General features: G+C 36.5%; 1 protein-coding gene across 1 annotated transcript in view; it reads right to left on the reverse strand.

Annotated features, from left to right (window-relative positions):
• Positions 1 to 13,326, reverse strand: part of LOC128232399 (nuclear pore complex protein Nup160-like) — a 31,602-nt gene extending 18,276 nt beyond the window's left edge. Inside the window, exons 1-14 of the mRNA XM_052945917.1 lie at positions 13,220 to 13,326; positions 9,599 to 9,710; positions 9,016 to 9,223; positions 8,197 to 8,428; positions 7,317 to 7,510; positions 6,899 to 6,971; positions 5,868 to 5,956; positions 5,217 to 5,291; positions 4,619 to 4,713; positions 3,615 to 3,771; positions 2,781 to 2,882; positions 1,912 to 2,016; positions 1,313 to 1,378; positions 237 to 339 (exon numbers count right to left, since the gene is read on the reverse strand). Of these exons, the coding sequence (XP_052801877.1) occupies positions 237 to 339; positions 1,313 to 1,378; positions 1,912 to 2,016; positions 2,781 to 2,882; positions 3,615 to 3,771; positions 4,619 to 4,713; positions 5,217 to 5,291; positions 5,868 to 5,956; positions 6,899 to 6,971; positions 7,317 to 7,510; positions 8,197 to 8,428; positions 9,016 to 9,223; positions 9,599 to 9,710; positions 13,220 to 13,316 (1,708 nt within the window). The 5' untranslated portion in view covers positions 13,317 to 13,326. The remainder of the gene's footprint in view (positions 1 to 236; positions 340 to 1,312; positions 1,379 to 1,911; positions 2,017 to 2,780; positions 2,883 to 3,614; positions 3,772 to 4,618; positions 4,714 to 5,216; positions 5,292 to 5,867; positions 5,957 to 6,898; positions 6,972 to 7,316; positions 7,511 to 8,196; positions 8,429 to 9,015; positions 9,224 to 9,598; positions 9,711 to 13,219) is intronic.
• Between the last annotated feature and the right edge of the window lie 2,263 nt (positions 13,327 to 15,589).

A 15,589-nucleotide genomic window follows, 5' to 3' on the forward strand; every position in this document is an offset into this window, starting at 1 on the left:
CGTAACTCCTAAATGACTAAAGCGATTTCCATGACTATCGAACTTGATCAAGATATTATGGTCACAAACATGTGTTTAAAGTTTGGTGAGGATTGGACAAACGGTTTTCAAGAATTAGATCGGAAACAATCTTCGGGACGTACGTACGTACAGACAGACAGACGTACGTACGGACAAGGGCAACCCTATATGCCGCCACTTTGTGGGGGCATAAAAATCGAAATGCTATGTAGTACCCTGGGAGTTGATTGCAGTCAGGAAGTTGTCAGGCCCGGTGTTCAACCCTCCACAATAGACCTCCTCTACTGGATCACACGGCCTCAGGTATGTAACGCAGCCCTGGGAATGGATACAAAGAGCATTTATGAGTTACAAGTTGTCAGGCCTGGTGTTTTATCCCCCACAATAGATCTCTACTGGATCACACGGCCTCAGGTAAGTAACAAAGCCCAGCGAATGGATACAAAGAGAATTTTTGAGTCACAAGTTGTCAGGACTGGTATTTAATCCCCCACAATAGATCTCTACTGGATCACACGGCCTCAGGTAAGTAACGCAGTCTTGGGAATGGATACAAAGAGCATTTATGAGTTACGAGTTGTCAGGTCTGGTTTCAAATCCCCAACAATACATCTCCGCTTCCAACCCTAGAGGCCTCACTTAAATAATACAGCCCTGGGAATGGAATACAAAGAGCATTTATGAGTTACAAGTTATAAGGCCTGATGTTTAATCCCCTAAAATATCTCCTTTACTTCAGGTATGTAACCAAGCCCTGGGAATAGATATATTCTCATTTGTACAATTTACTTAACTAGAGATGAAATTTGGAACACTGGTAATACTGTTTGTATTATTGCCAATTAAAAATGATTACAGTATTTCTGTAATCAAATTCAACTGTTAAAGTGACACTCTTATTCAAAATCAATACATACAAACATAAATTTTGACTGATAAACCTTAAACTACTTACTAAATAATGCATTTATGGAAAATATTTACTACTGACAACAAGATTGTAACCGTGAATTTAATAGCAGAACGCGCAAAAATATTAAATGATTGGTAAATGCTCAAAGATTTACTATGGTCTACTATAGTCTCATAAGGTAGAAATGCACACTTCCTTCAAATTAAGCACAGTATTCTTCATAAGAACAATTGTTTTCGACATTTATTCATCCTTTTTGGAATATTAAAACAATATTATTAATTGTGTTAAATCTAATTTGGGAGTAAGAGTGCATCTTTAAATATAACAGATATCAATCCACTTCATTTAAAAGTGAAGTAAGTGTAAAATTGTTACCTTCCGTATCATAGCTACAAGTCCAGAAACACTGTCACAAAACAATCCCTTTAATTTTCCACCGACCTGAAATAGTCAAATATGAATTTACAAGTAACTATAGAACTTTACATCCTTAAGTAATTTATAACACAAAGTCTACTCTTTCTTCATTAAATCTAATGACATATCATATAAAGTAACAGACAGTGACGTAAAGAAGTGGATGCGAGGCCTCTCACTGTTAAAGCTTGATAAAGGGCATTGTCTCTGGGCCTCTCAAAATGCATACTATTACTGGTTTCAACCCGGAATAAGACTCAGGCATGACTCTATCAGCTATATCCGCTACAATAAACAGTAGGAGAAACCGGTTTGAGCCCTTATTGAGGTGTTTCCGACTATTTTAAAAAATATATCTGTTCTGCGGCTGAGGAAGATTTTGGCCCAGTGTTCAATACAGTTCTTATCCTTAAATATGTCTCAGTGATTCCATTCAATTGATTGGCCAATTAATTGTACAATTTAATCAAAATATTCAGATGCTATTTTCTTCACATTAAGTTAAATCAAGAGAAATATGTTAACAAGCAAAATCAGAACAAATTAAAACACAATACCTCATGGTACTGAATAAGACAAGAATAGAACTTGGTCCACTGGTCGAGCTGCAGCTGGTAATATTCCTCTTCTTCCATTTCATAGTCAACAGCCGCACTGCGGATCTGAAGCAAGGGAAAAGTAACAATGTAAATTATGGGACATATAACAATTTGAAGTGGGGGTATATTCCAATCTGAACCATAGCTATTTTTATAACCAATATATTGTATAATTCCCAATGCCGAAAAGTATAGGGTTTTCCCATTAAAATGAAATTCGACTCGGACTGAGAAGAAATTCCATTTAAAAAACTGTAGTTTGTTGTTGCTGTAGTTCTCAAAGCCCACAAATAAATGGTTAAACAGAGCATTTGAGTGTCCACTACTAACATAATTATTTATAAAAAGAATCTCAAATTTGTGAATACTGACATGAAAATTCCCAATTGCAAGGGGAAAGGTCTAAAAATACCTAAAAAAATCCTGGTGGCCGATATTGAAATCAATACATCAAGAAGTAATTGACAAAACTACGGAGCTTATAACACTCCACCCATATGAGCTAAGTTAACATGGACGACCATAATGTACATTAGACCCTGTTCTAAATTTATATCTGATGGGTTTTAACAGCTGATAATTGTCAATCCTGAAAAATAACCAGGGAACTGTTTCAGTATGAGGGATTCATGCCCATAGCAGGGTATTAAAGTGGCTTAGATCCATTTCCAAACTGTTTTCAAAGTTATTTATATTCATTTCACTTCCTATTGTTTTTGAAGCCAATGTCAAAGCAAAAAACAATTGTTACAAATGTACAATAGTCAATTCTGATATCAGGGTTAGTATTGAACTTTTAGAACCCTGCTATCTGTTAGTTCACCTACCTCTGTTTCCACGGCAATGGTTACGTCCTGTCTGAGTGTGTTTACATTGAGTGCCGCCTCTCCGACAACATTTGGGTCAAGTGACCGGCTATACACCTGAAGCTGTGGGATAGAGTTACAATTCTATAGAATGTAAAAATGGTAATATGTCAAGAAATATAGATTTTACTCAAAAGTGATGGTAACAGTTTTTTTCATTAACAATGTTTTGCATTATACAGTCATTGAAATTAGATTTTTGGATGAACAAGCCCGAATTCTTATACTGTTGCTTGGCATCAATTTTTTTAAAAAGCCCTGCTTTATAAAATTCAGAATTTGAGCAAGCCCGGAAGACATTTTACAAGTGCAGGGCTTGCAGGCTTGTGTTAATTAAGACCACTGAATAAAGCAATAATCCTACATTAACATGAACTTACTGACATTGTGCCCACAAAAAAACAAATCAATAAATAGGTTAATCACCATCTGCATAAAAACATTGTTGATGGTTACAGTATATATTGACAGGTTATTAAAATTGAAAATGTGTACAAGATTTCTGAACTGGGTAAGTTGAAATCAAATAATTTATTCCTTAATAAAGGACCAAAGTCAAAAACATAAGAAGTTAAAGCAGATGCTAAAAATGTTAAATCTTAAGGTCACACAGATGCTAAAAATGTTAAATTTTGGGTGATATAAAAGTTTCAAGGGATGTAATTGAACTGGGAGCTAAAGGGCCGTAACCATTTCGGAGAGAAGTTTTGATCCCTAGAACCATCTGATCTTAATAAATCCACCAACAAATCATATCCCTTGAATTTCAATAAGCAACTTGTGTCATTTTCTTACATTGAGAGCTTTCCTAATGTCTTCCCGTGAGAACCTGCCAGGCTGGAAGATGTGTTGGAGGTAGACTTCCCGTGGGTCCTTGTGGGCGGGCACAGGCAACTCAGCCATCTCTGGCACCTGAAGCAGCGCTTCAACCCACTGGCCAGGACCATCCTCACTAAAAATAAGGAAATTTTGTTCTTTTATCTCATTTAAAACCTTGTTAATAACCAGTTATTGCAGTTAACAAAAGCATGATGGAGCGAGTCCCAACAATTGTCTGTTGTATTATTTGTTTAGCCAAACAAGCAGTGTTCTCAAAAAGAACCGGCTGCCGGCCAAAATGGACTGTTCAAATGGCAATAGGGCCGGTTCAAATTTGGAAAACTAAATGAATTTTCAGTAGAATAAGTAGAAGCTGGTCGGTTACTTTACTATTTGAGACGGTTCTACCGAAACTATTGAGAACCCCGAACAAGGGGAATAACCTGATTATTATGAAAGCCAGAGTTATGGGTCTTGTAATAATTGTGTGTATTGTTTCTGACAACAAATACAAGAAACAGACTCGCTTAACATGAGTTAACACAGAATTAACATGACATTTACGTCTACAAAGAGATGAAGGATTTAATGCTTTACTAAGAACGATTCTGGCACTGATTTTGCAAAAAGTAAAACTGTTTTTCCCCAAAAGAAAAAGACTAGGGTTAATTTCTTGAGCAATCTTTCTCAAATAAATTATAGCAGCTTATCAGATTAAAAATGAGATAAAGTCAATCCCAGATGTTGTTTTTTTTACTTAGTTTACTGCTTAATGCTCTTTTTCTAAATAGTCTCAACACTTATGAAGTGAGTTAAAAAAATAAACTTGGTATTCTTCATAAGAACCATTGTTTTCAACATTTATTTATCCTTTTTGGAATAAAACAAAAACAATAGTATTAATTGTGGTAAATCTTATGTGGGAGTAAGAGTGCATCTTTAAGGATATTTTACCCCACAGTAATACAATGTTTTTTTACCCAAAATTGAGTGTCCTGACGACTGGGCTGCCCTCCGAGCTTGTCCACAGGGTAACGAGTGTTGTGTTGCTCATACAGAAGTCAATCAAGTCCTCCTGGTGGGGTAAAAGCAGTTTTCATTATAACATCTGAAAAGTGGCTGTAATTTATTAATGGAAAGGTTTTCGATAGGTTTTTGATAGACAGAATCATGAACAGAAGACATATACTCAAGTTTCAGCATTTATACAGTGTCAATGCACTGTCCATCTTCACAACCTTTTATTGGTTTCAGTGATATCAGCAGAGGCACAAAAGCTCACATTTTCTATGAAAATTGGAGCCATGAGTTATCTGCTTAGCGCAGTGGTAATCCCTGGTTCAGTTCCCAGCCTGTGAGTAAGTGAGTTCTCTTGGCTGTCACCAAACCTGTTCAGTGGATTTTCTCCGGGCATTCAGATTTCACGCACAAGACAAGACCACACTCTTGTGCAACACTGTGCCAATGAGGGTGATTTACCACAACTTAATATAACTTTCTTCCGATAGTTGTTAAATAAATAAGTTTAAACCAATAGACTGGTTTTACAAAATGAATTGAACTATGCAAGACACACACCTGAGGACCGAACACACTGGCAACATGAGTGATTTGTAGACGACTTGTTGTCAGACGAGGCTGCAGGATGCATAGCTGAAAGATGGGAAAACAATTAGACAGGTTTGTTAAGCTGATGAGAAAACAAGGAACACGTGGGTTTGTAAATAGTCAACAACGCATTAAAATGAAACTATGATTTCATAGTGTTAATGTCAAGTGAAATACAGACCTCATACTGATCTTATAATATCTGGGTAAAATTAACATTGTTTCCATCTTCCAATAATTCCTGCATGTACATGTAAGTCCAAGACTTTCTGTTTTGACTACAAACACTAAGCGATAACATTTCAACATAAAGCTCACCCCAGGATGGAAAAATAAAGAAATTCTATACAGAAAGGTTTCCATACATTTTTGTTATAACAGAGTTTGCCCAAATTGATCGGGGTTGGTAAATATTTGTAAAATTTATAATAGACAAAGAACAAAAGGATGGAAATTGATTTTTCCGGTTGGTAAAAACTCAAAGTCTGCGATGCCAGCTACAAGTTAAAAAAATCTTCCAATTTGAAAGTGCTTTCCTGGTGTGGATTGTAGCATGAAATGGAATAGCCCTAAACAAATGCTATATTCCTTTAGGAATTAAAACACTCAGGAACACAGTACCTGATTTGAATTTGGAAAGTTGAGGTGAACCCCAAACTTCACATCCATACTATTGTTGCTGGTGATCTTCCTGATGCTGTGTCCAGAACCTAGGCGATAAAAAGAAAATAAGATACTTAATACATAAACAATATCAGTTTAAAAGTGCAGGGTCCTGAGTTCCATTTCATTTTGTCTTTGGGGTCATTTTTTAGGAAGGGTAAATAAAGGTGACATCAAACTTTTATTTTTGACCAGCAGGACTTTTTACAGGCTCTGCGAGTCTGCCATCAAGGAGAGACCTGGAACGATTTTTTGAAAAATAAATTTGTTCCCTGGAACATCCCCAATTCCATGGTTGGAATATATATAACACAATTTGGAGTTAGTCTTTAACATATGCGTGTGCCACCCCTCTCCCCTGTACAGAATGGGCAAAATGTTGATAAGTGCATCAGTTCAAGATGCACTCTTGCTCCCAGATAAGACTTACCACAATTCATAATGGTTTTTTTTAATATTCCAAAAAGGATGAAAAAAGGTTGAAAACAATGGTTCTTATGGAGGATACTCGGTTTAATTTGAAGGCAAGGTGCAGAAAAAAATGCTACCTAATGAAATGACAGTAGACCACAGTAAATCTTTAATCATTCACCAATCATATAATAATTTTGCACTTTCTGCTATTAAATACACGGTTACAATCTTGTTATCAGTAATATTCCATAAATGCATTAGTTAAAGGTTTATCAGTCAAAATTGATGTTTGTTATACATGTGTATGTATTGATTTTGAATATCAAAGTAGTGAATACTTAATGAAATGACAGTAGACCACAGTAAATCTTTAATCATTCACCAATCATATAATAGTTTTGCACTTTCTGCTATTAAATACATGGTTACAATCTTGTTATCAGTAATATTCCATAAATGCATTAGTTAAAGGTTTATCAGTCAAAATTGATGTTTGTTAAACATGTGTATGTATTGATTTTGAATATCAATAAGAATGTCACTTAAAACACATCATGAAAATATAGCCCAAGTACCTGCTGGAAGTTGGTTATGCATGGCACCGGGTGTGAAGTCCAGTATGTTACATGTCAGCACAGATTCATGGCTCTGAAACAGAAACAAGAGTGCTGTTCATAGACAGATGCCAACAATGAACATTACACATTTTGTTTGTTTTTTCTCAGTGGATTATTGGGACAAACTGATAAAGATTAAAACCTTAGTGGTGGAACTTTCTTAACATCATGTAAAAGTTATTGCTGACATGCCTAAAACAATCCATGACCACTCAATGACCATCTGCTTTTTTGTTGGTTTCTTTTTAATGTTTGCGTTGTTTCAAACACCCAAAGGAATTTTTAACAAATAATTATGTAACTCTGTATGTTTTTCTTCATGACATGCACATAACACAAATAAATATGAACAAGTAAATTAGAAATGACAACTCACCTTACAGGACCAGATCCGTAGCCTGCTATCCTTGCACATAGCGAAGACACACGCCTCTCCGCTCACAGCCTGAATAACGAGGCTGCTCACAGTGTGTGCCGGTTCCTGACCACCACGCATCATTGAGGGAACCAATCCCGTCCACAGTTTTTGCATCACAGATGTTTGGCAGAGTTCAAACTGCTGGACTATACCTGTCGAATTATGTTCCATGGTGATTTACAAGCAAATATTAATAATATCTTCACAAAAGGCCCCAAAAAGTAAGGAGCTTAAAACACAGTGTGAAAATAAAATCCTAAATATTGAAACAAATCAATTTGACATTTATCTGTGTCAATGGCAGAGTGGTTAGCTTATCAGATTCTGAATCAGGGGGTCACAAGGTTGATCCCAAAATTGAAACTTTGCCGATGATAGTACAGGTTATCACCAACTTCCAATTAATGGTAAATGGATCTTAATAAAAATACATAGCAGATTTCAACTCTACATATTTTCAACCCTAAAAGCACTACAGAGTGTATGTTACCTTTTGATCTATGATCATTGCTAAATCTGACTTTTACTTTTACCTTTACTTCAAGCATTAATGATTCTTTTAGAACTGAATAAATGGTCTTTCTGAGCTTATTTCTGAAACTTACATGACATTCAATGCAAAATACACAAGTAAACTGTATCATCATGTTACACTTGCACAAATAGAATTGCCAAATTGTTTATATTACAAAAAAAATATCTAAATAAAATAGGGTCGAGACTTGAAAATACGGCTGGTCGGTAACAAAAACCAAAACATAATTTTTGTCAGGCCTACCTGTAAGTGTAAATTACTGGTTGAAAAGTAAAACATCAAAATAAAAACATGAGCACAGACCCTGCATGCCTAGAGGAGGCATCTTCACAAGAAGAATGTTGCCGGCAGTGTTCCCGAGTGCGAACAAAGCTTCCCCTTCCTGTGTGCAGAACGACCCCGCACATGTAAACACTGATGATAATGTGCCTGCCGGATTCAACATATGAGAATTCTTGCTGTCCATGCATTTTGTTATGGAAGCATCGTGGAAAATGGAGGGGATAGGCTGGTCCGGTACTATGTAGCCAGCTTCCTGTAACAAGAGATAATGCTTTATGACAAAACGCAAAAAATAGTTAATAAATTTTACTGGAAATAACATGCTGAAATCCCAGTTTAAGCAATACATATCAATAATTGAAATTTGCATCAGCCCAGTGGTCGAAATTAGCACAAGCCCGCAAGCCCTGCACAGGTAAAATGTCTTTCGGGCTTGCTCAAATTCTGAATTTTATATAGCAGGGCTTGTTAAAAAATATGATGCCAAGCAATAGTATAAGCATTTGGGCTTGTTCATCCAAAAGTCTAATTTCGATGACTGTCAGCCTGAAGGGAAAAAAACTAGTTATAATGTTTGCAGGTTCTGGAAGAAAATTTCAATATTTATATAGAGTTTGGTTAGTATAATTTTTTATTAGATTAAGAAATTTGGGCTAGTGCTTGAAAATATTTATTTTTGACACTAAAATTATAAAAAAGTTCTAGATCTAACTAAACATTTTTTCTACAAAGATGTATTGTATATAAAAATGGTTGATTCTTTTTTTAAACAATTTTGTTTTCATTTATGCATTAAAACTTGAATCATATAATATATAATATAATGATAATAACACCAACCCTTCTGTAAAGTTTGCTGGGGTGGGGAAAGACGAGTCTGTGGACGCTGGCAACTGTCGGCACGAGAACAATGACATAACCATGTGACTCATGCACAGAGACCCCTCCAAGTATTGACATGTCCTGGAAGTGAAACTTGACCTTCGACGCGTACAGGTCATGGTCAAGGCTCTCCTCGATCAGCTCAAGAATATCACCATTGGCTTTCCTGAAGAAATAGAAATACATATCATTCAGTAAATACTATACAAAGTAAGAAATTAAACCAGATTTAGCTTCATCAACATTGGTCATTTGAAAATCAAATGAACAATTTATAAAAGACATGATGAGCTACAATTTTTTAACATTACTTTCTATATAACTGACCCAAATATTGTATTTCTGAGAGCGACTTTAGCGAGAATAAAAACTGAATGCTATTAGTATTAAATTCACTTTTTTAACTATTATTGGGGCTCATCTGCATATGTAAAAGATGAGTCCTTCCCTGATTTGTATTCTTTACATATTTTGATGCATTAAAGAGAAACTCGGTTTCAGATAGTATATATTTAAGAAGATAAATGTTAGATTATATTACCAGTATATAAATCTGTTCCTTGTGAAGCTATCATTCAAGCCACCATTTTTGTATGTGTAACCTCCACAGCTTTCTGCAACCTTGATATCTTGCAGAGTACTAGCAGAGGCCCCTAAAACAATGATAACTCCTTTATACTAATCACTGGCATTTTCAACACTGTAAAGTTCTGAAGGTAAGTAAGGCTTAAGCTAATATCCAAACTCATCAAATGATCATGAACTTGATATATCTATGTCACATTGATCTATTGAATGAAAAGTTTTAAGAAAAGAATTTATTTCCTTAAAATCAAACCAATTATTCTAAGCTCCAGGGTGGAATTTTATCTTGCAGCATTAACAGGCTGATGGAGTTTCTTGGGACAAATAAAAACTTACTTAAGTTGCTTAAGCTAATAGCTATCAAGCTCTATGAAACAAATCCTATTCAACAATGTTAACAGATAAAACCAACTAGGTCTATCCGTCTATTTGGGTTAAGGTGTTTCTCAAGTAAGGTCTAACGAGTGCTCCCACATAATGCACCAGCCAATTGTAACCACGGCCCCCCCAGGTCCGGGGAATAGCAGGGACTTTGACTTTCTGTCCAGCCAAGCCCGGGCAAAATCCACACCCTGCGGAGACGAACTGTTGGTAAAACCCCCGCCAAATGCCCTGCACCCCAGGGACACTAGGTAAGGCCCATTCCCCGCTATATTTGGCACGAAGACAAAACCACCGATTCACCCGGCACCACGGCTATCCCTGGTATACCCCTGGGGGGCTGTGGTAACAATTGACTGGTGCATAATATAGTCCAAATAATTGTACGTTGACAGATTTTTTTTAGATTTTTGATATGGCAAATCCTTCACGTACAAATTGTTTGGTATCAAAAGTGGGTAGTTGTTCCGATCAGGATTCCGGGTTAAAGCATATAGCGTATATAAAATATTATAAAAACAAACAATATTACCAGATAATATTATTTTATATTAGTTCCGTACACAAAAAAAATAAATATCCAACTTATAATTATGAGTTTGACAGCTTTTTTTCATTTCATTCTTTCCAAACATAACGATATATACATGAAGGGCACCTGCAAGGCTTTAGGGCACAGTTTTAAATCGCTCGGAACATTTCGGCCATGGCCGAGTTGTTACGATTGTACAACAAGGTCTATCTCGAAGCTTTGTCGGAGGAGGCCGAGCTATTACGATTGTATCGAGTTGTTCCCCTTCGCATAATTGTTGTCTGTGTCAGTCAACTTTCGTTTTATTGGAAAGGTAAACAACTTGTTTTAATGCATTAAACAGGGCTCATCCTATCAGGCGACTTAGGCGATTAAGTCGCCCTGCCCGCGGCAACTTCGCTATTTTCTAAGATCAAAGCGAAGTCAACTTCGCCGACTTTTTCAAAGATCAAAAAGTCGATATCGCTAAGAACTAATGCTTGTCAAAACAGAGCGACTCCGCCTTCCGCCTGTCAGCTCGATTGACAAACAGCCAATCGTGTTAAACCTAGTAAATATGCTCCTTTGACTTCGGCCAATGAGAACGCTTGTTTTATTCAATCGAGGCACGTGTTTGCACCATTGACTTTGTGTACATGCGCTACGTCATCGATGTAATAAAATTGTAAGGGATTAATATTTACACTTGCCGATGTTTGTAAAATTCAATTTGGGCCAATTAGGATTTATAATTTATGACAATAGCGGTTTAAATGATGTGCACTGATGACAAATGAACTTAACTGGGTGTGATTACTGCGAAGTTAGCGAGAAGGGCAAGTGCGAATCACAGTTCCAGGTTTGTTGTTTTTTTTATTTCAGAAATGTTTCCATTATTTTTTCTTCAATCGGTTCACATCAATATTCTATATATGAGATATTTTGCATTCGGTTTAATAGTAATCATGCTTTCTACGTGGCTTCTGCGGGATTCCCCAGGCCTGAAACGTAAAGCTGACGATATTGATAGTGATGACATGATCGACAGTTCAAATAAGAAATCATTCAAAAAGTTAAATTATCAAAATAATTTCAGTTGGTACAAACAAGATGCAGATAAAAAATGGCACTGCGAAGTTTGTAGATGTGCTAAGTTGGACAACGCCTAAGCCCTTGGACATGACCAACCAGCAAAAACAACCAATCATCAGAGACATGGCTTGTGTAAGTATTTATTAAAACAATAGAAGCATTGCTTAGTCCGCAGATAAATCAATTCAAAGTGGTATTAATTTTAAGGTGTCTGGTTTTATATATTTTAAAACATGTTGTAATATATGCCCAAATTATTTTAAATGACAGCTGAAAATGATGAGATACTGTGACATATTTTTAAAGAAATATGTGTATTTTCAGCAAAATATTTTTCAGATAATCAGCACAAGGCCGCCTTGGAGAGACAGTTCTGCGTTCCCAGGAAGCCATGAGGAAAATCGTACTGGCCAAACTGTCCAAGGATGACAAGCTTGACCCCAAGCTCCTTAAGAATGCCTACCACCTGGCTAAGCGGGAGCTCCCCAAGGAGGAATTTCAGTACCACCTCCAGCTTGCCAGGGCCATAGGTGCTGATCTTGGCCATCTCATGAATGGGCCCTCACCCTCTTACACATCAAACAAGAGTGTAACTGAGTTACAAGATGCCATCATGTATTTAAATTCTGATATATATGTATGTGTGCATGATGGGTTAACCGTTTGCATGTAATAAAATCTTGACTTCTTTTTAAAGGTGTATACAACAAATTAATTCCAACTAAAAACAACCAGTATGACTATTTTAAAAACAATTTAAACACCTATTTAAATGCATAGAAAAGTTGTCCAGGACACACCAGAACCCACCATTTGACAATTAAAATCTCAAAATTTTCCGACCTACAGGAGGGGGAACCCCCCTCCCGCACCCTCCCCCGTTCTCACTTCTCTCAAAATTTCTGTCTAGGATGAGCTCTGATTAAATGCTTGTTTAGTGCAAAATAACATTTCACTTACATGGTAAAATATGAATATAACTCTTTATGATCAATTTCAACCATAAAATACTTCACTTAAAACAATTTCAATATTTTTAAAACACCCCCGTTTTTTGCACATTCCCGTTTAGACATTAGGGATTGGAAGAATCCCATATAACACGTCTATTATTTTAGACTAGTGCATAATAATGATACTGTGATATAGCGCAACAATGCCTCTACATTATACAAAACACTGTCATCATTGATCATAGCTTTTTGGCTAGTGGCCAGAAAAAAAGTTAAAACATATAAGAAGTAAGCACATCCAATGACAGAATAATAGAAGTAGAAAGTTAACAGAAAGAGTGCAAAATACATAGTCATAGTTCCTTGACTGCGTCAGTTCTTTAATGTATTCTACATGGCAACTCACGCCAGTTTCCAGAACACAACGTTCATACCAGTGCTGGCTTGTCACATTACTATTTTCAACATTGATTCTAACAAAAGTTCCTAAAGGACAAAAACTATCGTAGATATTTTAAATTTAACCTTCAATGTCACATATTTTCGCGATGAATCCGCATTATTGCATGCATGTAGGACTTATATCATTGCAGTTAAGCCTTTGAAATAGCAATCATGTATGCATACTATTATTATATACCTGTATTTAATGTAATTTCTTTCCATTTGTTTGAGCCTACACCGGGAATATATATTTCTTGATACAACCGGCTACTTTCCTTTCCGATGGCCGCCATTTTTCGATCGCAGTTCCTCCCCCTTACCAAAGGTTACATCTAACTAAAATTTATTATCAAAATTGATCTCCGAACGAAAAGCTGGCATTTAAAGCGTGATGATCACACGAACCTATTCACATGAATTTAACCTTGTATTATACACTTAAAATGTACAATACATGATTTGAATAAAAATGATTGAAAATTATTGTTAAGTTAAGAAATGCAGAAAAACAACAACAACATTGGTGTCGGCCCCTCTGAAAAAGAAAGGTATAACTTGTTATCGGACGCCAAGGGAAAGCAGAAATTTTAATTGATCAGTTCCAATCAGTATTCACTTAAAGCAATGAAACAACTACACCCGAACTTTTAAATAGAAACTCCTACCCCAACGTATCTCACCTCTAGATAACATCGAAAGGAGTAAAGAAACAACTTGAAAATATTAACACATCAAAAGCAGTAGGACCAGACAACATACCTAATATAGTATTAAAGAACTGTGCAAATGAACTATCAACAGGCTTGAGAATGATATTCCAACACTCTTTAAACAGCGGTGATCTTCCCCTGGACTGGAGAAACGCAAACATTACCCCTGTGTTCAAGAAGGGCGACACACATACAGCTGAGAACTATCGACCAGAGAGCCTTACATCGGTAACTTGCAAAATATTAGAACATATTATCTGTAGCCACCTACTAAAACAATTTGAAAAACATAATGTATTAACATCACTAAACCATGGCTTTAGATCTGGATTCTCCACTGGAACGCAGTTGGTGCATGGTCACCTTACATGACCTCCTGAAACCCTTTTAAAAGAAACATCAAATGGACATAGCTATACTTGACTTTAGCAAGGCATTCGACACTGTGCCCCATGATCTCCTACTGCAGAAGATGTCGCATTACGGGATAAAAGGCCATCTCCTGACGTGGTTGTCATCTTTCTTGAAAGACCGGTCCATGAATGTAGTGTTGGAAGGTATAAACTCAAGGGGCATTCACGTAGACTCAGGAGTACCACAAGGAACAGTCCTAGGACCGCTGATGTTTCTCTGCCATATAAATCTGCCATTGAGCGTCCAGTCACAGGTTCGAACCTTTGCAGATGATTGTTTGCTGTATCGACTGATAAAGAACACCTCAGACCACATTCAACTCCAGGCAGATTTATCGGAACTAGAAAAGTGGGCATCCACATTGGGCATGAAATTCAATGCTAAAAAGTGTTATATTCTGTGTGTCAAAGTGTCAAAAGTAAAATCATCACACTTTTATGAACTTGACAATACAATACTAAAACACGTGGACTCAAACCTTTACCTTGGATTACTTATATTAAATGACTTAACATGGTCTAACCACATAGCAATCATCTGCAAAAAGGCAGACTCTACACTTGGATTCCTTCGTCGTTACTTGAAACATTGTCCACCAGAATGCCGGAAAACCGCCTTTATCGCATTCGTAAGATCTCAATTAAAATATGGCTCAATTATATGGGACCCATACCTGAAGAAAGCTATTGATAAACTAGAAAAAAATCACCGCCTAGGAGCACGCTTCATCCTAAGCAACTACAAGACAAAGGAAGAAGGCTGTGTGACAGAAATGCTTAGCACACAGGAACTTAGCCCCTACAACCGGCGTGCGAACCCCATCATATTGCCCCATTGAACATTAAATGGCAAGATGATTAAATAATATCCATTGATCAATACATCAAAATGCATCAAATTAGTTTGTAAGTAGCCAAACATATTTCGGCATCGGAGGAGAGGGGCTCACTTGGAGCGAAAACTTCCGGCCCCTCTAACATCAATTCCTGGATCCGCCTATACTACAATATTCAAGATACAAGAATCTTTATATAATGTCGGGTATACGCTAAAAAAACCCATTAGCTCAACGCTCAACGAGCTATATTCTGGCATGAATTAATAACATGTCAAAACATAAGAAAGACCTGGTGACCTGGAAATAAAAGCTCTTAATTATGAGGTACACTATTTGAACAATTATTTACAATAGCCGTAAATATATTCATGCATAACATTACAAAAAGTAAGATGGATTAGAGCACTGTATATAGTGATACCATCAACTAATTTATTCGCCTGTTTGGGCAATCCACACGTGCACGGTTCCTCTAGATATCACCGTACAATGGTTAGTTCTTTCCAGAGTATAATTTAATTCTGGGTACGCGTATACATTTAAAGCAACACCATTGTAAGTAGCATTAGGGACATGGTAATTACAGCATGGTACAGTGATGTGT

The sequence above is a fragment of the Mya arenaria genome, chromosome 4, assembly GCF_026914265.1.
Source record: "Mya arenaria isolate MELC-2E11 chromosome 4, ASM2691426v1".
In the NCBI taxonomy this organism is placed as follows: Eukaryota; Metazoa; Mollusca; class Bivalvia; order Myida; family Myidae; genus Mya; species Mya arenaria.